This window comes from Drosophila elegans, unplaced genomic scaffold, assembly GCF_018152505.1.
Source record: "Drosophila elegans isolate 14027-0461.03 unplaced genomic scaffold, ASM1815250v1 contig_208, whole genome shotgun sequence".
Taxonomy (NCBI): Eukaryota; Metazoa; Arthropoda; class Insecta; order Diptera; family Drosophilidae; genus Drosophila; species Drosophila elegans.
Window position 1 is genome coordinate 2,379,224 of NW_024545578.1, and position 25,945 is coordinate 2,405,168.

General features: G+C 37.4%; 4 protein-coding genes across 17 annotated transcripts in view; 2 read left to right on the forward strand and 2 right to left on the reverse strand.

Moving 5' to 3' along the window:
- Nucleotides 1-2,450: 2,450 nt before the first annotated feature.
- On the reverse strand, nucleotides 2,451-6,621 carry LOC108145821 (odorant receptor 63a). Its single transcript, XM_041708168.1, has 10 exons — nucleotides 6,208-6,621; nucleotides 6,041-6,137; nucleotides 4,293-4,437; nucleotides 4,048-4,242; nucleotides 3,792-3,896; nucleotides 3,568-3,733; nucleotides 3,116-3,221; nucleotides 2,952-3,056; nucleotides 2,699-2,854; nucleotides 2,451-2,638 (listed from the first exon to the last, which is right to left on the reverse strand). Exons 1-10 carry the CDS (start codon nucleotides 6,336-6,338, stop codon nucleotides 2,582-2,584), a joined length of 1,263 nt encoding a protein of 420 aa, XP_041564102.1. The 5' UTR covers nucleotides 6,339-6,621; the 3' UTR covers nucleotides 2,451-2,581.
- Nucleotides 6,622-6,708: 87 nt separating this feature from the next.
- On the forward strand, nucleotides 6,709-8,352 carry LOC108145822. Its single transcript, XM_017271427.2, has 3 exons — nucleotides 6,709-7,578; nucleotides 7,641-8,167; nucleotides 8,236-8,352. The coding sequence occupies exons 1-3, from the start codon at nucleotides 7,053-7,055 to the stop codon at nucleotides 8,281-8,283; spliced, it is 1,101 nt and encodes a 366-aa protein (XP_017126916.1). The 5' UTR covers nucleotides 6,709-7,052; the 3' UTR covers nucleotides 8,284-8,352.
- Nucleotides 8,353-9,202: 850 nt separating this feature from the next.
- The window catches only part of LOC108145819 (potassium voltage-gated channel protein Shab), a 65,832-nt gene continuing 49,089 nt past the window's right edge, over nucleotides 9,203-25,945 (reverse strand). For 3 of the 13 annotated variants that reach the window (XM_017271412.2, XM_017271413.2, XM_017271411.2), the window contains exons 6-12: nucleotides 24,378-24,589; nucleotides 22,456-22,887; nucleotides 18,490-18,603; nucleotides 14,117-15,314; nucleotides 13,841-14,034; nucleotides 13,492-13,780; nucleotides 9,203-11,933 (exon numbers count right to left, since the gene is read on the reverse strand). In XM_017271412.2, coding sequence (XP_017126901.1) covers nucleotides 11,719-11,933; nucleotides 13,492-13,780; nucleotides 13,841-14,034; nucleotides 14,117-15,314; nucleotides 18,490-18,603; nucleotides 22,456-22,887; nucleotides 24,378-24,589 — 2,654 coding nt within the window. In that variant the 3' untranslated portion in view covers nucleotides 9,203-11,718. Of the gene's footprint in view, nucleotides 11,934-12,709; nucleotides 12,891-13,491; nucleotides 13,781-13,840; nucleotides 14,035-14,116; nucleotides 15,315-16,365; nucleotides 17,359-18,489; nucleotides 18,604-22,455; nucleotides 22,888-24,377; nucleotides 24,590-25,945 lie in introns of those variants that run through there. The other 10 variants (XM_017271414.2, XM_017271425.2, XM_017271417.1 and 7 more) reach the window with 9 other exon arrangements.
- LOC108145823 lies at nucleotides 18,824-20,637 on the forward strand. Of its 2 annotated transcripts, none has more exons than XM_041708169.1 (3): nucleotides 18,824-19,365; nucleotides 19,416-19,580; nucleotides 19,705-20,637. In XM_041708169.1, exons 1-3 carry the CDS (start codon nucleotides 19,338-19,340, stop codon nucleotides 20,523-20,525), a joined length of 1,014 nt encoding a protein of 337 aa, XP_041564103.1. In that variant the 5' UTR covers nucleotides 18,824-19,337; the 3' UTR covers nucleotides 20,526-20,637. The 2 variants fall into 2 exon arrangements, with proteins under 2 accessions (XP_041564103.1, XP_041564104.1); XM_041708170.1 differs by having other exon boundaries at nucleotides 19,446-19,580.

The window sequence follows — 25,945 nt, forward strand, 5'->3', positions numbered from 1 at the left end:
ATATTGCTGCAAAAGGTATTGATTTTATGCTGAAAATCGACAGATCTGTATCGGCAAAGTCATAATAGCAGCTGATGTGGACAGAAGTTGGCGGAAGTAAATATAACTGATTTATTTCTGGATTCGTCTTTCTGTCGGAATCATGGAATTTTCCTTTTAGGTTTTCCGTTTATGTTTTTTTGTGAGTTTTTATTTATCTTACCAACAATTTTTAAACATTTTCATTTTACATGCATTTTTATAATCCAAAGATTTGTAAATCTTGTAAAGATTTTCTGGTCGAAAATTAATTTCGCTTTACATTGTATATTTTCGCACTTAATTTTCTCAACAAGCCATAGCAGCGAAGTGTTAATGCAAATATTTGGCTTACATTTAACGAGAATCTCGTTTACAGCAATGGCTGAAATTCCCGTGAAATACTTAATATACGTTGCATTGCGTATACGCCCTGTGGCTCCACTCCAAAGACTTACAAGTGGAGCAAACGCATACAGTTCAGCTTGATTGTGTGCTAGACAAACAATTGTACACCATTACAAAAAGGGTATTTAAGGCAGTAGATGCTGGAGTGGGAAGGGGAGTCCAATGTCCTGGGAGTCCTGGTTGTCCCACGTGTGCATTCGAGTGCAGCTCATTTATCATGCCAGTCTTTGACTCGCCTCCCTTTCGCGTTGACTTTTCACGATTTAACACGTGAACGAATCCATTTTCCCAGCAAAACACAAAGGAGAAAAAAGAGCAAACATTGAAGGTACAGGTGCCCTTAATGAGCCGGTGGCCGGTGAGTCAACAACTTTTATTTTATTGTCGCTCTAATTGGACAATTAGCGGAGGACTGAGAAGTGTGAAAAAAAATATATATAATAAATAAAAAGCCAAGAAACTAAGCTGCAATTAGACACAAGGTTTCAAGTTTCACTTCAAAGGATTTACACTCAAGAAAAAGTATTAAATGATAAATTAGTTTTATATTTAGTAAGGTGCATATTTTATTTCAGGAATATATACCAATTTATGAGTGATTATTTAATAAATTAAATAATAATATAAGTATATGGGTATACTATTTATATTTAATTTTTATACATTTAATATTTATCGTTTCAAATGTAATTTGAGGGGCTTGTGAAATATTTCTGGGCACTTAAAACAATTTATAAATTGAATAAAGCCCAGCCATTTTTTGCAATAACACGACAATTTTAGCCAGCCAGTGCCGAGGTCCAATATTTCACTCCCCGGTAATGGTCTCAAAAAAGAAAAATAAAAATAAAAAGAAAAACACAAACCCAAACCCAAACTGGATAACAGCCAGGCCACAATGCATAAAGTATTGTTGTCCTTGGACAAATATAAAACATAATGCGAAAAATAAATGCCTGAAAAGGCGTTCGCTCACAGCGAGGGAACGGGATATAAGCAGCTAAAGAATATTCATGTGCCTCAATAAACCGAAAAGAAAAGATGTCCTTTTTGCGCAAGGCACTAAAGTGAGGCAAAGATGTTAAAAGTAGGAGAGGAAAATAAAGAAGGGCAAACAAAGGAAGCGCAAACAGCAAACGTGCATTAAAAATATTGAGAGTCTGGCTCCCCGAGATGGGAATAAAAGCAAAACTAACAATTAAAGTCGCGATTTGCTGGCAAGAAAGGCATTTAAAGCAGCACATAATGCCAGTGTATATATTTATAAACAGAGCCAACGTAAAGACAATCGCCGAAGTTCTCTGTTTCGCTCTGCCGAGTGCCCGGCCAAATAAATAAAATTGATTAGAAACGACAATGGCAGCGGCATCGATGCTCCTTATCTGCTGGCAATTTCATTATTTTAATGCGCCACACGACCATCAAAACTTATGGGCGGGGCAATCTAACTGACTGGCTGACGGAACAGGGCCCTGGGCAAAAGGACACGGGAAACGGGACACAACACACCAGAGACAGGACAACGGACACTGGAGTATTGATTGACCGGACTCTGCATCCTGTCAACAGTTTCAGCCAGACATTTTTAGCGCACACACGCAGAAATTAGTATATATAATATTGTCATTATCAATTAAATTGATATTCAAAATATAAAATATCATTAAAAAATATCTTGATTTAAAAAATAACTATATTTTTTGAATATACAAGTATATAGATAGTATAGATGTGCTGAAAATTAAGGCTACAACTTATAACTGTTGAAAAAGGGAAAACATTCAATATTTTTAGCTTAGATAAAAAGGCTTTGTTAAGAACTACTACATTTTTTTTGTAGTTGTAATATATATAATTATATAACATTTTATTTAAATATTTAATTGTGGACGTGAAAAGGCTTTTATTTTATAACTTTTTCCAGTACAAACAAATGTTTATTAATTTCATTTGTAATTTATTTAAAAAACAAAAAAACTAAATGTTAAAAAAACATATCAATATATATATTTTTCCAGTGCACACTCATTTTATTCAGTTTCTGTGAGACTCTGCTCTGCCATTTTAAGGTATCACCAATGGCAGCTATTTTGGCAGTTGAAAAATACAAATTTTTTGCCACTGCACGGACTGTTATTTTATTCAGCTTTGAGCCCTATTTCTGGTTGACATTCTGCAGCAGCAGGAAGTACTGTCCACTTGTCCGGACCATCTGCGAATCAATCAAGTGGAATGGTTAGGTGGGGCATCTACCTCTGCACTCCCCACTCACCGCCATCAGAGTGGGCAAGGACATTTGCATGAACCAGGACACGTCCAGCCTGAAGCCCCGGTTCGTGCGCATCAGCACCATGCGGATGAGCTGGCGGAACTCCCGGGATTCCCCGTACCATTGCACCTCGTAGAAGGCCTTGCCAATCTGCTCGCTCTGCGGTGGGAGTTAGTCTGCGATTAGTCACGCAATTAGACATCAATCAGTGCGCGAATGGGTGGGGGACCACCCCCTCCATCGCAATGTCACCTACAGCCGTCGTAAATCGCTGGCCATTGTAGCAGTACACGACTATCTGGTAGCCGCCTGCAATCAGGTACAAGGTCATCCGGAACAAAATAATGCTGCTGTTGCTGCCCTACGGAGAGCTTAAAGTAAATTCCCCACATTAAATCCACTCCTCCATCAAAGTCTTACAAATCCCACGCTCATCTGGAATAGAGCCAATCCAAAGCCAAAAAGGCTGAGCAGGAACTGCGAGAAGGTGACTTGCCGAAAACAATCGTTGATCTCTTCTGCAAAGCTTTCAAACAAAAGAAAAGTTAAAAAATATGTATATTAAATAAAAATATAATTATTTAATATGTCGCTTTTATTTTGCGATGAAATATGTCGTTCAGTGACCTCCAAAAAATGAGTTTAAATTGCCATACCTCGTTAAATTCGTCATAAAATTTCCAACAAACTGGCATTGACAGCTCAAAAATTTTTGGTTGGATCAAATTTCGAAAAACCATTTTAAATCAAAACTTTTAAGGGTGATATAAGTTTTCGCACTTTTTAAAGCAAAATAAAATTTTAATTTTTCGTTATTATTTACTTTGTGTTCCCTTCTCCTTCCTGTGAGTTTTCGAATTTTGGCAACTTACTTTGCAACCCGTTGGTACTGATAGATACAGCATCTAAGATATTCCACTCTGCGTTCTGGTGGAACCAATTCGGATGTGGAATAGTCAATCATCTGATTAAGTGATTCGATTAGTCCCACACTATGCAGGCATAAAACAATGAAAACTCCATCAAAACTGATGGCACCTAAGGAAATGGAATAGTAAAAAATTTTCATAACAAAAAACCAGATACAGAAACTCACTCATGCCACAGATATAAAGAGAGCAGGTCTCCAGATACATTTGTATATAGTAGTAGGGGAACTCTAAACCTTTTTCTGCCCATCCTGGATAGAGTGATGGCAGAGCTAAAGTAGGTTAAGGTTTATAATATATGTTTCTTCTTCAAAAATCAATATTTATTGGAAGTTATAGTTAACAATGATTATTGCTTGTTGGTATAAAAATCATACTTTAAGATTTTCGTGTATTTTAAATTTAATTATGCCTTATACTTACGTAACACAATTTCGTAGGAACCTTTGGGGCGTGTGAAGTGGCGATAGAGAGTGGTGGCCAGGGAGTTGATAAAGTAGTTTGTGGTAATGCAAATGCAGCAATACAAGTAGACAAGTAGTTGCCTACGAGTGTTGGCCCAGTAGCGATCCATTGTGGACTCCACCTTCTCTCGGATTGTTTTAATCACTGGTAAATCTATTTAAACTTAATGCATTAATATATTATTTCGATTAAAAATAACTCACCTGACATCCTTTCAAAAAGTTCGAACTTTTGCAGCAAATCATGGCAGCGAGCTCTTCTCAATAGATCGTAAATCTGACGATGGGCAAATAGAAAATACCACATCTTCGCTATCGAAGAGAGAAACTGGAAGGCAGTGCTAACGGTCTGCGGGATATGCAAATTAAATTAATATATTTATACACATTAATATAAATATATGTATACTCTAATGGGTACATTTATTTTTTAATTAGTTCTTATAATAAACAAGAAAGAAAGCAAACTTCGGCAAGCCGAAGTTCATATACCCTTGCAGCTATTGCAAGAATTTAACATTTTTGAAAACATTAAAATTATGATTTACTGCGTATATGTTTAAAAACATTGAAGCTATGATGATTAGCAACTCAATTATTTGATAGTTATTTTATATATTTTTATTATTTCTATGGGAGCTATATGATATAGACGTCCGATTTTGATAAAATCTAAGCCATTATTCTGAAATATTTAACCATTGCTATATGTCGAAGAACTGAACAAAAAATTAAAAAACAAAAAAGTTATAATTTTTTTCATTTATTTTTCCGATTGTTCCTATGGGAGCTATATGCTATAGTCGTCCGATTTTGATATAATTTAAACCGTAAATCGGAAATATTTTACCATTACTAAATGTCGAAGGGCTAAACAAAAAATTAAAAAACAGAAAAGTTATAATTTTTTTCATTTATTTTTCCGATTGTTCCTATGGGAGCTATATGCTATAGTCGTCCGATTTTGATGAAATTTAAACCGTAATTCAGAAATATTTAACCATTACTAAACGTCGAAGAACTAAACAAAAAATTAAAAAACAGCAAAGTTATAATTTTTTTTCATTTATTTTTCCGATTGTTCCTATGGGAGCTATATGCTATAGCCGTCCGATCCAGCTCGTTCCGACTTATATACTACCTGCAATAGAAAGACAACTTTTGGGAAAGTTTCATGCAGATAGCTTTAAAACTGAGAGACTAGTTTGCATATAAACGGACGGACAGACGGACAGACTGACAGACGGACAGACGGACGGACAGACGGACGGACAGACGGACATGGCTAGATCGAATCTACTAGTGATGCTGATCAAGAATATATATACTTTATAGGGTCGGAGACGTCTCCTTCACTGCGTTGCAAACTTCTGACTGAAATTATAATACCCTCTGCAAGGGTATAAAAATAAATTTAACAGTCTAACCGATGACAATAAAATGAATATAAAATCTTCTAAGGTATATAAAAATATTGCAAGTCATTGTTTATTTTTAAAGAAATAATAAATAAGTGATTAGTTAAAAGACAACAAAGTTAGTTAAACAAAAATGTCTAAGAAGGAATGGATTTTGTAATTTATAGAAATGTTTAAATCGGCAGCAACAACAGAATGAATAAAAAAAACCATAAGAGGTATTTTAATTTTTAAAATAAATCAAAGTAATTTAATAAATAAAATGTCTACAAAAATGAAACTTTTATTTTACAGAAATGTTTACATCGTCACATAATACAGAAGAATAGAAAAATAATTAAATTGAAAAAGAAATGAAGTATTTGAGACCTTAAAACACAACAAAATAATTATAATAAAAATGTTTGAAAAGGAATGAAATTAAATTCTTTAGAAAAGTTTTTAAGATCGGGCACTTCCTTTTACTCTTGATATACAAAACAAATAAAGTTTCCTATAAAATTAACAATACTTTTAACTAATTTAGTAACCCACCTCGACGATGCGCGGTATGTCATGAATATTCCTGGCCAACATCTGCCAGTGGCCGTAAAGCGAAGCCAGGCTACTCAGGCTGAGAACAATAGTCCAACTGATGAAGTAATTATGTTAATGAGTAGCAAATCTTTTAAATCACTACACTCTCCAATCAAAATACTCACATTCTGAGTACCTGACCACAGCGGGAGGGATCCATGAGATTAAAGCCCACCGTGTAGGCGATTCGGATCATCTCCCTGATGCTGCGATAATTCCGCTTTTTGAGCTCAGCCGCCTCTTGTGGTGAGTACATGTCGTCTAATCGGGGACTAATTGTGTTAATCGAGCATTTATAGGGACTATCAGGAGGGCGTGGTTTTCGAGGTTGGCATTAATTAGATAGTTCATCCAGAAACCACGCCCCATTACGTGGGAAAGTTACACTAAATAATTGAAATACTTTCCCTTTGGCAGGGGAAATGGGAAAAAGGGAGTGAGTGATTCTCCACATGTCCTGTGGTTAATTAGCCTGACCAATAATTATATCCACAGGCGTTATTATATCCTGTGAGAGCTTTAAGGACTTTAAGCCTAGCATATTAAGCTTTTGATTTAATTCTGGCAAGAGAAGTTTTCCACCAAAGCTTTGTGTCTGTAAGCTCCCAGCCGAAAAATTAAAAAATTGTTTTTTGGCTTTTTACCGCTAAGGGTGGTGAAACAGTCTATGTAATAAAAGATACACATCAATGTAAGTTATTCGGTAATTTCAGAATAGAAACTATTTTGTTTTGGGTGAAATATTTAAATCAGGTACCCATTGATTATCAAATCTATTTTTGAGAGCCCTTGCAGTTATCGCATGATAATCCCCAAAAAGGTCATGATAAGCTAATCGCCCAAAATATGCAAAGTAAGTCCACGAATTGTTGTAAAATGTTTTCTGATAAAATATTGAAGATAAGACAATATTCAGGTTAACCAAATTAAGTTAATCGGATTAAGAACCAAAGATAGTACCAGAATTTCAATGGAATTACTTTGTATTTTTGATACAAGCCCACAAGTAGTTTTCCTATTTAATACTCTTATTCGGGGTCAATATTTTTCAGTTCTCATTTTACCGTGTAGTCAGAAAGATCTTAACAAAGAAATGGTTGACCCTAACATTTTAAATTTAAATGACGATTATCTCTATCATATATTAAAGTATCTAAGCATTAAAGACCTCATAAATCTAGCCGATAGCTCTGTTAAGTTTCGACACATATTGCTGAGTAGACCGCCGGCTTTTTATCCAGTTTCCCATGTTAGCCAAGCCGATGGCATTAAACCAGTGTTATATTACTCCACGGTGGCCATTAAACTCATGAGAATCGTATCAAATAACGTAAAAACACTGGGAGTGATACAAGGACATGACTATGATAGAGAGGATCTTGGCAACGTCGTTCGAGATTTTCGAATTCTTACAAAAGCAAAAAACAAAATAGATCTGCGACATTGCCTTGGAGAAAAACCCAGACTTGAGGATATGTTTCGATTTTCCTCCTATAGTAAGAACTTATTGGTAGGAAAGCGAAGAAAATGTAACTAAAAAACTATTTTAATTTAACAGCTCGTGACTATTTGAGTGTAAACATACCTTCTTGTATTTGTTACCTTGAGGAGTTTTTTCAACTTATTCCTGATTTGCGGGAACTACGACTTTCCGGATTCGCCAAGTGCTCCGGTTGTGTTCGACTTATACTAAAATGCTTTCCCAAGCTGGATGAACTCTGGATTCGGGGAACCTGCCTGAAACTTCCATCTGATTATGAACTGATATCACAGATGGGCTCTTTAACGAAACTCTCACTTAATGTTGGTGGACCCAATTGCTTAGCACCTTTGGCCAATTTAACTGAACTTCGATCTTTGTATGTGGAGAGTATATTTAGCTACATATCGCCAGTAGAAATTATAGAAATCATACAGAAGTGTAAAAAGTTGGAGTTTCTGTACTGCTATTATATAAATCATGGCCAACAGCCCCATGATTCCATTGCAAATCTCTTTAGGAGAATTAAGTCGATCCGAGATCCAAGCCAACAGAATCCACTTCAGTTGCATACATATTTGGACCCACCTTTGTCAGAAGAAAATGTAAGTATTATATATATTTCCAAATAATATTAATATTTCTTTATGTGGTTTTGTTTTATATTTTCCAGAAAAAGCTGATCGATAAGGCTTACTTCGAATATCGCCGCCAGCCCTAAAATTTTAACCCAATATATTCATTTCAAATAGAAATCGATATTTCATTTATAACTAACTATTATTAAATTATCTTTCTTTTTACCTCAATCTCGCATCGTTTTCGCATGCTAATCCCTAGTAAGTCATGATTAGCAAATCGCCCTAAATTTGCAAATATTCCCATGCACTTAGGCAAAATGTTTACTGATAATTTATTTAAGATAAGACAATGGTTATTTGAGCAAATCGGATTAATAACCATAGATAGTCCTAGAATTTTAATAAAATTGTTTGGTATTCTTTATCTTAATCAGTTGTTTTCCTATTTAATGCTCTTATTCGCGGTCAATATATTTCAGTTCTCATTTTACCGTGTAGCTTGAATGATCTTTTCATCGAAATGGTTGCCCTCAACGTTTTAAATTTAAATGAGGACTGTCTTTATCATATATTTAAGTATCCAAGCATCAAAGACCTCATAAATCTAGCCGATACGTCTACAAGGTTTCAACAGATTTTGTTGAGTAGGCAGCCTGACTTTTATCCAGTTTTCCATGGAAACCAAGCCTATGGTAATAAGCCAGTGTTATATTACTCAACGGTGGCAATTAAACTTATGAGAATCGTATCAAAAAACGTGAAATCTCTGGAGGTGGTACAAGGACATGATTCTGATACGGAGGAGCTTGATAATGAAGTGCGAAGTTTTCAAGTTCTTACAAAAGGTAAAAACAAAATAGATCTGCGATATTGCCTTGGAGAAAAACCCAGACTTGAGGATATGTTTCGATTTTCTTCCTACAGTAAGAACTGAAACCGTACGAAAAAAGGAAAATGTATAATGTATAACAAAAATTATAGATAGATATAATTACATTTAACATTCCATTTTTATACAAAACCTTTTCTTAACCTCATAAATAAAGATGCACTGTTAAATGTTACTCAATGATTTATATATTTTCATGACTTTTCGCTCATATAGATTTAAATACGCTTTAATAAATTTGTATGCTCGCCAACGATTTCCGGTATTCAATTTAGCTGATTTACAATCGTCGTCGTCATCAGACTACATTAAAATGTATGTATCGTTAGGTAAATAATTTAAATATTAATAACATCTTGCGTTTGCACGTGTTGCACTTAAGTCGTGTATTTGCTCTGCTCTGCTCTGCTCGTCAATTACTTAATATTTCTCGTTAGTTTTATTTCAAGTTCAATTCGTTTGCTGTTGGCGTAAAATGAGTTCGAAAAATAAAAGAACTGAAACTGCTTCTTCTGAAGGGGCTTGTTGTATATGAAATAAATATTTACAAAAGTTACAATTAAAATTATGGAGTGGCGGAATGTGGCCGGTGCTCACCAAAAAACCGTGTACTATAAATAATCCTAAATGAATTGCTTACAAAAGTTTTGGATGCCTTAAGCATTTGTTAATACGTACACATATTTCTAAAAATGTTTAACTATATTACTTCGAGTTCTTGGCTTTAACATTAGTTATCGAATAGTGTTTTTGCTGTCGTTTTTTTGGTTTGGTTTAATTTGTGTTGGTTTTGAGTTTGTGTTGATGCCTGTGTTATTTTTTCTTATCAATTTGAAAAGCGGACGATGAGACATTTTATTATCGTCTCGTAATAAAATTTGTGTAGTTTTCTTTACAGTGTATGTGAGTGTGGCTGGGTGTGTGTGTGTATCTGTGAGAGGTGTTGAGTGTGTGTGGGTGAGTGAGTGATTCCCTTTACTGATATGTTTCTAAGAGGCTAACTCGCATCCTGGCTCATCGCAGAGGCAACAAAGGACAAATTCAAAGCCAGTTGTTGGACAGATCGATCGGGATAACCCATTGAGGATATACTGAAACACCAAAACCAAAACACACTCGCACGCATACACTGGAAAATGGAATGTGGGGACAAACAACTTGGGTTGCAATAATTGACTAAACACGCTCTTCTTTTTTTTTTAAGGGTAAACCCCCATCGAAGATTACCAATTTTATTGCTTACGTATTCGGAAAACGAAGGACTAGTTAACTAAACATCGATTGCCTAGGGTAGAACTAACTAACTGAACTAACTAACATACGTAACACTCATACACGCTCCATAACTAACTAACATTATATGGGTAGGGATAACAAACCACAATGAGAACTTTAGTAGTTGTGCTTTGAAAATCTCTAGAGATATTTCAAATTTATATAGATATTTCAAATTTCTAAAGGTATTTGAAATCTCTAGATATATTTCAAATATTTAAAGATATTTAAAATATATAAAAATATTAAAAATCTGTAAAAAATTAAAAAACCCTAAAGATGTTTAAAATCTCTAAGGACACTTCAAGTCTTTAAAGATAAATAAAATTTTAAATCTCTAGACATATTCAAAATCTCTAGAGATTTAGAAAGCATCTCAAACAATACAGTCTCAAAGTGCATTGTTCCCCAGGCCCCATAATAAATAACAACATTTACTATACACCCAAGCAATATTGCATTTACCCAATCTCCGGTGGCAAATCAGATTTTATCGGGGGATTTGAAGCCAAAAGCCAAGCTCTATCGATAAGCCCTAAGCCCTACACACACGCACATATACTTATAGATATAGAAACGAACTGGTTGCCGAACGATTTTCAACTACTTTTTCTTGACATTTTCATGAATTTGAACGATACGCGAACGATTTACATAAAGAGATATATGCAATGCGGATCTAATTTATCGGGATCTATTTTGTCGTACTTATACATCCCCCTTCTCAACTTCCTTCGATCTGCAGGATTTAGCGTATTTGCGTGATTTTGAAAAATAGTTCGAGTTTTATATATATCGCTTAGTTTGTATATATATATTATGTGTAAATATGCGAGTTGCAATTGCGATGCGTGTATATTCTATAATATTGTATATACTTATAAGTTGCATTCAAAATATGAATATTTCCGTTTCATTTGTTGCTATTTAGGCTTTTCTGGTGATTTCGTCTAGATACTTATTTTGTTGTTCTGCTTAGCTGTGTCCTGAAGGCGGTAAATAAAGGTTGCTCTGTACACGAGTGGATTGTTGGGCTCTGCTATTTACACTGGTAGCAATTATAGTACGTTTAGAATTATATAGTTAGTTTATGTTTTGCATTTTCTTGTAGCTGTTTGTTTGTACGACTTGCGCGGCTCTTTTTCTTTTGCTTTCGTTTTGTAAAAATACGCAGATCGAATTCCGGGGATCCATCTCCATCACTCCATCTCTAGACTAGGATACTGTTCATTGCTTTTATATAATTCACATTCCATGTTTGCTAACTTTGCTATCACTTTGAGTTTTCCCTTTTTGTATGTTTTGTGTGTTGTGGTGTGTTGTGTATTGTGTGTGGGTTTCCCTTGGAGTAGGTTTTCTCTTGTTACATTTACATTTTTCTGGGGGTTTGTATGTGTGTGGTGCCTAATTGCTACGTGCCCTCGTTCCCTGACCTCTTTGCCTCCTCGGCATCGCGTCCTTGGAGCAGGGCCCTCTGCTCGTCATTGGCCTCCGCCTCGCCCTCCTCCTCGCGATCCTCCTGGCCAGGAACAGATCCTGACACTTGGCTGGGAACAACAGATCCCGCAGCTGGCTGATCCTCTCCAGCTCGACTGCTCACGGGCGATGTGAAGGTCGTCTCCGAGTCTGTGTGGCAAGAGGGGGAGTGATTAGTAACTTGGCTATGAACATTTATCATCAAAACCGATTACACAGAATGAGTGAACGATACCTAACTCATTTTTTGTGGAGCAGAACTTTTTTGTTTAATGTTCAAGAAACTTTTACAAGCCACTTTCTTGCTTTCAAAATTATTTGGTTGATTTTTTAATTCTAAAAAATATGTAAAACAGAATTAAATTTTTTTTTTGAAAATGCATTAAAAAATGTTTGAAATGAGATTTAAAAAATTCTTTGAAATTATTAATGCAGATTTTAGCTTGACTTTATCTTAAATATCATTTAAAAAAATTTCGCAATTACCTTCAAAAAACACCATGAGTTTTACATAGATTTCTTTCTTAAAATACCAACAAGTATAAAAAATGGACTCTAAGTAAATTTTAAATTTTTTTAAATTTTAATTAGTAAAGAGAAAAAATATATTTTAATTCTAATAACCGATGTACATAAGTTAAAATGAATTTGTAAAGTTTTACTCTTTTATATCACTGTTCCATATAAAATGGGTTATTCCTTATCGATGTGCTAAACATAAAGCCGTATGTGTGTGATTCTGTGTGATGTGTATGAGTGTAAGAGTGATGAGCGTGTGATCTCAACTTCTAAAGCTGCAAAAAACATCGATCTGGCGCTTGGACCATTAATTCAAGCTGGGTGCACAACGAATTCTGGACACTGGACAGGTGAGTTTGGTGCTGGGGATAAGCACAATAGATCGGATCGGTAATACTTGTACTAACAGATCGCCCGCCCGGCGGTTGCCTTTCTCCGTGGTGTGTCAGTGTGTCAGTGTGTGTATCTGTGGGTTCATGGGGTCATGCGTATGCGGTTGTGGATTTGGATGGCGATGTAGATGCAGATGTGGTAGGGTGTAGTAGGGTGTAGTTCGGGGTTTTCAGAAGGCGGCATCGAAGACGGTGACTGACAGCCAGCCAGCAAGCGGGGGAAAACAAAAGAGACAAAAGAACGGTTGTAGATGATTTCTGGTTTCGTCATGGCCGAAAGAAACCCCAGGACGCACTTACAGGATGTGACAGAGAGAGAGAGAGACAGAGAGGGAGAAAGAAAAGGAGGGAGTAACAGCTAGCTGGCAGTGATAGAAAGTATACCCTCCATACCCTATTTGAAAATTATTTTATATAAAATGTTACTATTTACCTATTTTAGGTAACCTTAAAAAATGCACAAATGCAGTAAGAAGTACTATTTAATAATATTACGCCACATTTAGTTATAGAAGTAAAAAAACAAAAAAAAATGAAATTAACTATCGAATTAAATATACTCTTTGTAGGTAAAAGATCTTTTTTATATATGGCTAAGCTGAGGAAATGCTTAGTTTTTAGGGTACATTATAAAAGGTTTCGTTGAAAATGGAATCTCTTATATTTTTTGGTAATTTTCGGTAAAAGTGTTTTCAAAAATGTATTCTTGGTAATAGTTCTGAAATTAAACCAATATTTAAACCCCCTAAGGTGGTCCCATCACTGCCAGCTGTGTATCTCGTTTGACCACCACCTACCCAGACTGCTGTCCCTGGTCTGCTGACCATCCGCGGATGCCGCCGCCGCGGATGCAGATGCGGATGCGGATGTAGAGGAAGGGGCGCGCGAGGGGAGCGGCTTGACCTGGCGCAGCGCCTGCTCCTCGGGATATCGAGGGGTCTGGAACTTCGTGGGCTTCGATTGCAAGGTCGCTGGTCCTGAGCGCTGGTGCATTAGGGTGCGGTGCCTGAGGGGTGGTGGGGATATAGACTTAGCTAAAACTGAATGAGGTAATTTATTCGGTGAGTAATCGCTGCCGGATTCGCCCTGTAAATGTACACAGTTAATATTCGAGAACAGTATATATGATTTCAAAGCATGACCAACCATTACGGTGCCGTTGTCGGACACTCCGGAGCCGGACATGTTGTCCGCCAGGAGACGCTCGCTCTCCGGATCGGACAGGACGCGCGAGATATCAGACTTGTTTTTCAGGATCGACTTGGAGCGCCGATGGTGCTCCAGATTGGGCGAGGCGTCAATCGAGTCTATCGATGAGGAATGCTTGCTCTCGAACTTGGCTGTGAATTTAAGGCATTTAAATTTTTAAATGTTTTTACGTTTTTCTTTAATCTTTGCTGGCACTTAAATGGCTGTACATACCTTTGGCGCCCACATTCTGTATGCCAAACAAATGCTGGTTGATCAGTTTGGTGGCAGTGGCTAAGCTCTTGCCCGGCATAAAGACCGAGCGCTTCTTCTTCTGGGGTCCCTGTCCCTGGGTGCTGCCGAATCCGCTGGATGCAGGGCTGCCGGCTCCAGCTCCAGCTCCAGACCCGGATGCGGATGCCTCCGCTGCCCGAGCACCCGTCTCGTCGTCCAGCTTGGTGTCCTCGAAGCGAGCCCGAGGCCGTAGGCTGCCAAGGACTCCTGCTCCTGCACCTGCTCCACTTGGTCGCATGGCGGTGAAGCTCTGCTGGAACCGCGTCTTCCGATGCTTTGGCACTGAGTTCTCGTTCAAGCTGACCCTGCTGCCCCGCTCCTGGACATCGAAGCTCTGGTAGACATCGTCCAGGGGACTGATGCCTCCAGCTCCTCCCCCTCCCACTCCTCCTCCGCCGGAGGCCAAATTCCTCAAGGCCGTGTCACCGGAGGCGCTCTTCTTCACCTGGGCACGTAGTCCACTTGTACTGGGCAGGCCCACAATGAAACCCGTGGAGCTGCTGATCCCCTGATGATGCTGTTCCCTTTCCAGAGGATTTATGTACAGATTATCCATATCAATGTCCAAAGCACAGGCTTCATCGTTGAAATCCGCCGTGAGATCTCCTTGGGAGAGAAATGGATGCGTTTGGCAGCTGGCATAGGTATCCGAACTGTCCACACTGGCCAAATCGGCATTGTTGTTGTTGCTGCCATTGTAGTTATTGCCACCGAAGAGCAGTGAGCCGTTTGCCCCATTGCCACCCACTGTGGTGGTGTTGAAGTTGTTGTTGTAGTTGTGGTTGAAGTTGGACGAACTGCAGATGGTGGCTCCATACCGCAGCGACATCGCATCCAAGGGCAGGGCAATGGTGGTGGAGGTGGTGGTGCCATACGACGAGGATGTGGACGAGGACTGCGAGATGGCGGGCAGCAGGACGGAGGAGGGTGGCAGCGGGGGCGGCGGGGGCAGGGCCAGCAGCGGTCCCTGAAGCGGTAAAGGTAGTGGCGGCGGAGGCAGCTGCAGCGGCGACAGGAGGCCAAAGGCTCCCGCCTGACGACTCGCCTCTGCCAAACGCATCTCCAGACATATCGGCTTGTGGAAATCCGAGGTGGGCAGCGAGATCACGCCCTCCGCATCCGTGTACTCCTTGAAGTCCTGCAACGAATCGGGGTTTCCCAATGGGGATGTAAGTTGCAGATACAGTAGATACAATTCAGTGCCAAAGATAATGCCGATATGGTAGAGGTAAAGTTGACCTTTAGTCACAGATGTATTTTACCACTTTAACGCACAGTATTTAAGCCACCAAATTGCTTTCCGAAACAAAGTTTAAGGTATGGGAATACCTTTGATTTTTGAGAGATTTATTTTAACTAATTAATGAATATTCAATATTCAATTTTATAAAAAAGCATATTCACATATTGTTTTACTTTTAAACTGCTTTTACGTTCTTTTTGTAAACGTTTAATCTTATAACTGTGTTTTTCCGTAAAGGTAAAACATTTTAAGTTAAAGCTTTAAACATATCATTTAAATCTTTAAACGTATTAATACACAAAACAACAATTTTGTTTATATTGTTAAAACATAAAAATAAACCTGTACCATATCGGATTTATCAGTAAACGAAGTAAGCTCATATTGACCATCATTTCGTACATATTTTTGTGTATTTGCGGAATGTTTTTCTGGCTGCTTGTTAGTGTCTGATTTAGTTTGGTGTACCTGTTGTCTGGAGTTAGCTTTTTATTTGTGTGCGATTTGTTTCTCTATTATTTCGCTTAAATAACAAAAATTAACATGCAACTAGGAGGCGCCAACGTGCAGCTCTATTTATCGTTAAATAAATTAATACAAAGGCAGTGCGAGTGCTCAACTTGTTATTAAAGGCATTGAAAACTTTGTTTATTATACTGAAATTTGGCATGTAATAATATGTCTTATTCCAAGAAAATACATGTATTGAGACAAGAAATAAAATTGATTGTGAAAATTTAATAGTATAACAAGATACATATATACTTTAAAATTAAATAAGGCAAATTATATATTGTATTAAGGAAGTGTACAAAGATACACATCTGCGTAATTCCCAAGTTGAGCAAACGCAAGAAAATGAATTTTTTCAATATTCAGACGTGGGAACGTCTTACTTACCAAACCGATAGGAGCTGCCTTTGAAGTGGTTCCATAACTCGAACGTTTAATTATAGTTAAACACTCTAATTGAATTTTTAAACCGATACCAAAACAGAAAAATTTCTAGGCGAGCAATACGGAAACAATCAGTAGAAGAAGTGGAGTGCCAAAAATTCGAGTGCGAATATAGGTAAAGTTGAACAACAAAAATAGATTCGTTTGTTTGATTTGTAATTTTATTTGCAGAATTTTTTCATTCGGCTTGTGGTTTTCTTTGTTTTGTTTGTTTTGTTTTGGTTGAGTGATAACAGGAAATAAACAACTAATAATGAAGAGAGCGTTTACATTGGTTGTTCAAGTAACTAAACAATTGTATTTTGTTTTGTATTCGTGTTTCATAAATATTTTCGTTGCTTATGCTGGTTTTATTGGTTTTAGACGATTTGCAAGTTGCAGCTACTATAATAGAAGGCTTAGGCCATTTTGCTAGGATATAAATAGGTATTAGGCTAGTTGTTGTAATTACGTGCTTAAGTAGTGTAAATAAAAAGAATCGATTTAAACTTTCGTCAAGGCCTCAAGCTTCGGTCACTTGGTACACACACACTTTAAATTAAATTAAAGTAAATTAAATTAAATAATAACACATGCTGCTTTGCTTTGCATTGCTCTCTCCTCTCCTGGTTGCGTTTTAGATGGTAGATTAGGCTTTAGTTAATTTAATTAAATTCTTAGAATTCGCTATGTCTTTGTTTAGCTTTCACGTCACGTCACGCCAGGCCCGTTTCGATAACAGTAAGTAACAATAATAATAATCGTAGCAGTAATAATAACATTAAGTAGTAATTTGTTGGTATTTTAAAGCTAGTTAATGTCTAATCGTAATTCGCTCTTCCGGTCGCGCATTCGATGCGCACCCGGCATACTAAGTATTTCCGATTTCTCTATATATATGGTATAGTTTGGTATTTTGGGAACTCATCAGAATCAGAATCAGATCTGGCTAAACGCTATTCGCGCGCAATGGAATACACTCGCCATGGCATCCCGGCAAACCCTTTAAGAAAAGAAACGAAAAAGAAACCAGGTCAAAACATAAAATTTTCATTTCCAATCCAATTCCAATCGCACAGGAAGCCAAAATCAAAATCAAAAGTAACTCAAAAGTGTAACGAAACGATCTGAAAACGAAACGATCTGAAAAAAGGGACAACACGAGTTTTTTTTTTGTTACTGGGTTGTGTTACCATTCATAGATCATGGGTATGCCATTGACCCTATACCATTTATAGATCATAGGTAGTATATGTCGATGATGCCCTGCTCGAGCATCCGCTTCAAGGCCATATAGTTCTTGGGCGAGGGTGGCGGTCGGGCCAGCCGCTTGATGCTATACTCCTTATCGTGGAATACGCAAATGCGATCCTGCAACAAGGTTCGTTTCGGTATCGGTATTGGTATCGGTATCGGTATCGTTTGCGCTGCTCTAACAATCCAACTACTTCGGGTCGAGTACGGGGTCGCCTATTGTTTAGAAGGACCTATGCAAGAAGCTCAAGTCTCTACTAATTTATATAAGGAAGTGTCACAGAAAACTCAAGAGAATGGTTCCCTACCTAACCAGATTGATTATTATCATTATACTAATCATTAATCATAATCAGTATTTTGATTTAATTTTTACTTCCATAAATATGTTTAAGACATAAATTTGTTCTTTATGTAATGTTTTAAAATAAATAGTAAAATAACAATACTTTCTTTGTTGCAATTAACTTTTTTTTTTAAATATGTACCTTTTATTAAGTCAGTCTATAATAATCGAAATTTGTTGTAACAAAGAGGCAAATGTGTGCAAAATGTTTTAAAAAATCCTTTAAATTAAGATTTATGTGACACCCCTATAATCAAAAGTCTCGTATGGACCGGAGTTCGATATGCTGGGGTTAACAATTTCACAGTCTGCCAATGGCGGTAATGCGGCGCTATATACAGGTTGAGCATGATTTTAGTTCGGTTTAGTTGAGATTAGTCGAAAACGGAACGAAAGAGCAATGATAAGGGTAATCGGGGTGCAGACATGCGACTTAACATAGAGCACATTACAAGGAAAAGCGGCTACATCGAAGTGGGCACACTCAGCTACGTGGACGGGAATGGATCGAATTGAATTCTCTCCCTCGGTTACCTTGGTTGTGCAGAAACAGCACTCGAATTCCACGGGCACGTCCTGCTCCAGGTTGTCCATTCGCTGGTTCTGCAGGTTCTCCAGAGCCACCTGACGTCGCAGCTCGGCCACTTCCTATAAATAGTTGGGTATTTGGGGATGGTGGCATCACGTAAGTGGTGTTTCGATAGGCAGCGATCGTTAAGAATCGGAATATATATCTATAGGCTTATGTACGGTAAGATCACCGGAGATGCAGGTCATGCCGCATGCAGAGCAAATCTCGGGATTAGAATAGTTAGGACTTATTTTTCGGCAAAAGGTTAACAAGAAAAATGGTAAAGTAATCCTGTATGCATGCGGCTTAAGCTGTGTGAGGGTGTCGGTGTTTGTAGATTGCTGGTAATGGTGATTTTAAGACTAAAAGTATGCTATGGAGTTGTTCCCATTAGCCAGTTTTTCTAAGAACAAGTAAAACAAACTAAACGTGATGTTATCTCAAACCCACATTCCAATTAACCTTGAATGACATTTGATAACAATTTAATTTTTAGAAATATATTTTTTAATCAAAATGTATTTATTTTATATTTGAAGGCCAACTCAAACAATATTTTTACTTCATTATTTTGAAATTATCATCTTTACAACAAGTATATTTTTAAGTTTTTGTGCCATATGTATTTGATATTCAAGAACTCTTTATGTAAACCCAGTAAGTCAAAGCATAAATTTCATACATCCCTCGATCTATTATTTCGACTGAAAACTGTAGAAAACTAATGAAAGAGATACTGCCGAGAATTTATTACCCAGCTCAATGGTTGCTGCCACAAAACCCGACTCAAACTGGTCTAAATGTGCTCTAAATGCGCCTAAGCAATCTCCATTGGATCGGTGAGCTTAAGTCTTTTCCTGGAAAATAATATTTATTGTACCCTTTCAAGTGTCTATAATTATCTGCGCAATCGGCATAGAAGGACAACCAAGCGGTATGAAAAATCGCGGAAGGTTCGTTTCTTCACTGGGCGGTGATTTCGAGGCGGAGACAAATGGAGTTCGGAGAATGGAGCGATCTAATTCTGGAGGACTGCTGGAAGCTGATACTATTGGTGGGTAGATCACAGTGAATTAGGGTAGAATTTCAGGGGCTTATCCCACAGCTGCGGTCAAAATAAAAGTAGCTTATCAAATTAGCAGTCGAAAATAGTTTAAAAGTTCCTTTTTTTTCAACAGCTGCCGGCATGGGAATTCAGGCTGCGGATCCAAATGTAATGAGCTCCTGCCAAATCCTTCCGAATCCCGCCGCCCCAGGCTCAGCTATTTGCGACTTCTATCAACCCAACTGGCAGACGCAGCAGTTGGAGCTGCAGCCGCAACCGCTGCAGCAGCAGGCATGTCATTCGAGCCGGATCAACCAGGGGACACCCAATGCCTACACCGAACAGGATGAGATCGAGCAGCGGCGCCAGGAGTTGCGCAATCTCGTCCAGCATTTGTATGTGGCCCAGGCGAGGGTTCAACTGGAGGCCACCGAGATTAAGAAGGCGCAGTCGGTGGCCAGTTCGGCTCAGTCGCAGCTGGAGGAGTCGGCCAACCATGTGAGGAGCATTACCGCTACATTGCACACCGCCCAGCAGGAAGTGGCCGCCTCGGCGATTCGGGCCCAGATTGCCCAACTCCAGTTGGCCGCCCACGATCAGCTTTTGTTTGCCGCACGCCAGGATGTGGATGCGTTGTCCTCCCAAATGGTCGGTCTGCAGGCCGCCGAGGGCATTGTCCAGCCAAAGCTCACAGTGGATCTGCACGCTCTGCTGGAGAAGTTGAAGCAGCCACTGCAGCAATATGATCGCCCCACCGCAGTTCCAGCCATTTCTCCCAGTCTCCCAGGAACAGCAACCCATCAGCACCAGTTTCTCAAGCAGCAGCAACAAATGGGTCAGGCACAAGGTCAAGGGCAGGGTCAAGGTCCTCTCAACCCTGCCGGTGGAGGAGTAGTCGGTTCCAGTGACTTCATCAGCCTGCCCAGGGTTAATGTGCCTCCCTATGTCACTTAGCTGCCTTTAAACAATTACATCTGATTACCTCTGCCTAAGTATTTATTTTTATTTTATTTAATATTTATTGTACTTGTTTGCTTTCCATAAAACCATATATTTCATTTAAAAATATTAGTGTGTATATTACCTAGCTTCTAAAATTCCTAACTAAATACTTAGATCAATGGTCCCCACTTTAAACATTGATTGTAATTTGAATAGTATATATCTTGTGTGGTCGATTCACTATAACCACCTTTTTTCTATTTTTGATAATTCTTTTTTCACATTTTAGTTTAAATTACCCTATATAAAGAACAAAAATATTTTCCTAAACCACTTTTGTTAGTACAAGTACAATTTCTTTAATTACTCCCTGAGCTTTTTATCTATGGTTCCCAGTTAGTTTTTGTGTTTAATATAGATGGTTTATATATATTATGTTTTAAATGTATTTGTTTTTTGTTATTGATTCAATACAAGCATTTAAAGTTGTCCTGTTTCTTGTTTTTATTCCTAGTAGTTCTTACTATCTTGTTTAAAAAAATTTATTAGCTTTCAATGATTAAGAGTTGATGATGGTGATAATTTAAATGAACCGATCTACTACAATAAGACCAAAACTGTTTTCCTTAACAACTTTTATTATTAGGTGTAAATTTGTGTAACTGTTTGGGAAAAAATGTGAGTTGATGGCTTAGGAAATAAGACTGCTTGAATTCGCAATTTGTAAAATTTACCAAATAATAGGGTTTTTGCGCTGATGAATATTATTTTCTTATAGAAAGAGAGGAACTATGAAGTTAGCAGAGCAAAATAATTAGCTTACAGACTGAGAAAATGTTAAAGGCGGAATCAAAATTATAAGGACTAAAACTATTTATTCTTCAAAGAAAAATCCTTTTACAAAAAAAATGTATGTCTACAATGTACACATAAATTACTTTTTCCAAGGCGGCGAAAATAGTTCAGATTGATATAATATTTAATTTTCTTTAAATCAAATAAAAAATTTGACTGTCATAGACACTTTCAATATGGAATATAGAAATGAAATCCATTCCTGGCCATTCGTTAAGTAAACCAGCACCTATAACAAACCAACTAAAACCGAAAGCAATGTATATAAATATCGAAGAATTGAAAAATGTTTTAAAATCATCAGTTCTATGCAGTTTTTCTGTTGGGCATTCGATCAGATAGGCATTCATTTAGATATGACAAATCCGCAAATGCAGTTGCACGTTCGCCCAAAAAAAAAAATAAAATATTTGTAGCATGGGTTCAGCCACTGAAAAGAAGACAATCAATCCGCAAATCCATTCAAAATCAATCAGTAAATATTAAAGATATTATAGCTGTGGCACAAATGCATTCGAGTTGAGTAGAGTAGAGTATTAGAGTAGGTTGAGTTCTTTGTGTATACTTTGAATGTACCTCCTTACTGCGTCCCCGTAAAATCTAAAAGTTGAAATGTGTGAATGTTGTTAAAGAACTTGGTTTTGTTCTCTTAAGGTTTTATTTATTTTTCTGTTTTTTTTTCTGTTAAATTTTTTTGTGGTGGTTTGAATTTGTTTAAGAAAATCAAGAGAGAACATGAAGCTGACTAGAGGGATACTAAGGACTACAAAAAGAGGCCGCCAATGTGGTTAACTCAAGAATACTCAACCGAAGGACACCAAAGATATATGTGTGGTTTACAAGAACTGAAAAGTTAAAACAAATTTACCCGACTTAACACAGTTGGCAAATGAGAAGGAACCAAACGTGAGTAATAATTGGGATATAATTAGAATTATTTAGAATATATTTCGATCCAGTTCAACGGCTTCACATTTACTAATACATAGGATTACGATTTAGGAACTTTGAAAACATTAAGATATTCAAGAAATACGATTGCGAGTATGGCAATGAGTAGGTATCTCCCCTTAATTCGCAGACTTACCCCGGGCGTGATCATCATCTGGATGGGTAGTCCCTTTGCCTGCGAAAGGTTGTCGTCATCGGCCACGCCCTCCTCCCCGCCGCCGCCGTCGCCGCCGCCTCCTTCGGCGACCTCTGACCCCGGGGCGGTGTTACTGGAGCTGGCTGTGGCCACAGCAGTTGCCGCACTGGAAGCAGCCACAATGGCCAGATTGTTGGCCACTCCCGATCCGGTTGCTCCTCCATTGGGTGCTGCTTTCTGCTGCATCTGTTGCATCTGCAACATCTGTTGCTGCTGCTGTTGCTGCTTCTGCTGCTGCTGCTGCTGCTGCAACAGCAACGCCTGCTGCTCGCGGCGATAGCTCTCCATGGCCATCATCGAGGTCTGGCGGGCATTGGGATTGTCGAAGTTGTAGGGCGGCACTGCATCCTGCTCAGAGCTGGAACCGCGACGCTATGCAAATGAGAGGATAATGGGTTAGTATACTTTTCGGTAAAAATTTGAATCACACACACTAACTCCATCTATCTTATGGCGCTTTTACGGGGCGTACTTACAACACGCGATTGCAATTTATGGAGTAAGAAACCAATAATTAAATCAAGATGGTGGTAAGACGTATTAAAAGTTAATGTATCTATTTGTATTCGTCAACAACTGCAAACAAATTTGCGTTCAAAATATATTTGAAAATTTTGGGTCGAGTTTTTGTACTTCTTATGTGAAACTCATTTCAAAATTTCCGAAAAAATCGTCTTCTCAGAAAAGTGACCAAAAACCTGCAGAATTAAATCCATAACTTTTATTTCCGCCATCCGATTTCAAAGTGGTATGTCTTTAAAGTCTTATGGCTTAACCCTCCAAAAACATGTATTTAAATTTTGTTTAAAAATTATGATTTGTTATTTTTTCGAATTATCGTCTAAATTAATAACCGAAAAATAGCTTTGCAGAAAAGTGACCAAAGGTCGGCAGTCTAAAATCTATAACTTTTCTGTTAAGTATCCGATTTCGAAGTGGTATATCTTAATGGTCTTGGTGCTTAGTTTTCTAAAAAACTGCGTTTTAATCTTGATTTGTCAATTTGGGTCGATTTTTTGCAATTTTAACGATGTTACCCCTTTCAAAATTCCCGAAAAAATCGTTTTCTCAGAAAAGTGACCAAAAACCTGCAGAATTAAATCCATAACTTTTAATTCCGCCATCCGATTTCAAAGTGGTATGTCTTTAAAGTCTTATGGCTTAACCCTCCAAAAACATGTATTTAAATTTTGTTTTAAAATTATAAATTGTTATTTCTACGATTTATCGTGTAAATTAATATCCGAAAAATAGCTTTGCAGAAAAGTGACCAAAGGTCGGCAGTCTAAAATCTATAACTTTTCTGTTAAGTATCCGATTTCGAAGTGGTATATCTTAATGGTCTTGGTGCTTAGTTTTCTAAAAAACTGCGTTTTAATCTTGATTTGTCAATTTGGGTCGATTTTTTGCAATTTTAACGATGTTACCCCTTTCAAAATTCCCGAAAAAATCGTTTTCTCAGAAAAGTGACCAAAAACCTGCAGAATTAAATCGATAACTTTTATTTCCGCCATCCGATTTCAAAGTGGTATGTCTTTAAAGACTTATGGCTTAACGCTCCAAAAACCTGCATTTAAATTTTGTTTAAAAATTATGATTTGTTATTTCTACGATTTATCGTCTAAATTAATATCCGAAAAATAGCTTTGCAGAAAAGTGACCAAAGGCCGGTAGTCTAAAATCTATAACTTTTCTTCTTTTTGAAAAATGACTTTTAGATCTTTAAGGAGTCTTTAAGTTTAAGGACTCATTCCAGTCCTATTTATCTAAATAGAAACCAATGGAACCTGGAACCCAGTGAAATCCGGACATCCTGTTTCTCAAATTCCCAAAAAGGGGAATCAGGCAGGGGCTGGACTTACGTGGTGCAGGTTGGAGTTGCGCAGGTTGGCTACGTGGTCGTAATTCTTGTAGCAGCCGGTGCCGGTGGTGGCCGGATTGCGTCCGCTGGTGGACTCGCCTTCGGTGCTGTTCCCGTCCGTTTGCGAGAGATTGTGGCCTGTGGGCGATCGGCGGAGCGCGTGGGTTAAACGGTGCCAATTTTTGAGTGATCGTGTGTGACTCTCGCGTTTCTCTGCTTGTTGGTGTGGTGTGTGTTTCAGTGTGGGTGGGTGTTTTTTTTTGGGTTATATGTTCAAATTCACGATCAATTTTTTTTTTTTTTTTTTTTTTCGGTTTTACGCAAAGAAGCCATGAATGCATTTTGTCGCCAGTTTCGTTTCGCATTTGTTAAGCGAGTGGTGGCATATATACACAGGGTCATATATTTCGTATATATAGTTTTTAATGAGTTAGGATTTTTTGGATTTGTTTGAGGTTTGTTCGGAGCGCAAATGAAGGTGTTTTATTTTTGTTTTTTTTTTTTTCGTTTCAAACCAAAAGAGGGGAAAAAAGAAAGAAAAATGAGTTTCATGAATGTATTTTTTTATTTTTCGCTATATTTTTGGTTAATAATTGTTACGACGACGATGACGACGGCGACCACAAAGACTTTGGGGGCTAAGTTAAGTTAAGTTTAGTGAAAATACAGTGAGAACAACATTGAAGAACGACGTCTATAGTTCTGGGTTAAGTTTAGGGCTTACTCTTGAGTGGGATTAAATGGATTAGAACAACATTTAGTTAACTGGTGATGCTAATGGCTGGTAAAAACTATTAGAGCTCTAATTTATAGTTTGTTAAATGATTGGCATTATATTTAGTCAAAGAGTTAGTAGTCTAATTAAACTAGTGGTTAGATTTCTATGAAAAATAATTTGTACTATGTGTAAACGGAAAAGTAAGTCCTGTGGATAAGTAACCAATATTTTGCTATTGAAATTGAGGTGAGGTAATAGTTTACTGATTTAAATGAAAGTCCTGCTGAATTATACCTTCATTAATTTAACCAATATTTTCCTTTTAGAAATTAAGCTAAAAGTTTTATTTTTAATGAAAATGAATTTATTTATAGTATAATAATTTTTAAAAGGAATGTATTTTGCAGAAATTAAAAAAATTTGTCTCTTTCAAAATGTATAACTGTTTTTTCGGAGGAATATAAATTGTATAACAAATTTAATTAAAAACACTTTTTGTAACTAAGTATCTCTTGTGAGTGTTTGAAGTGTCAAGTGCTTTAAATGGACGCGGCAAAACAAATGTGCGAAACATTAATCTTTTAGTTGTTATTCTCAAATAGACAAAATTCCGATTCATGGTCATTTACGCCATTCAGGTTCAGGTGTGTGATCTTGTTTTATTATCACGAAACAGAAACAAAATGTAAATGAGTGAAATGGCGTGGAGGAATACGGCTCCTTATGCGTCAGAATGAATTGCGAGTTTAATATTCCCCTTTTACTCTGGCCCTTTCTGCATTCAAAGCTTGAACTCAAACTCAGGTCAAGCTTTAAACACCAAATATATATATATGAATATCGATATTGGA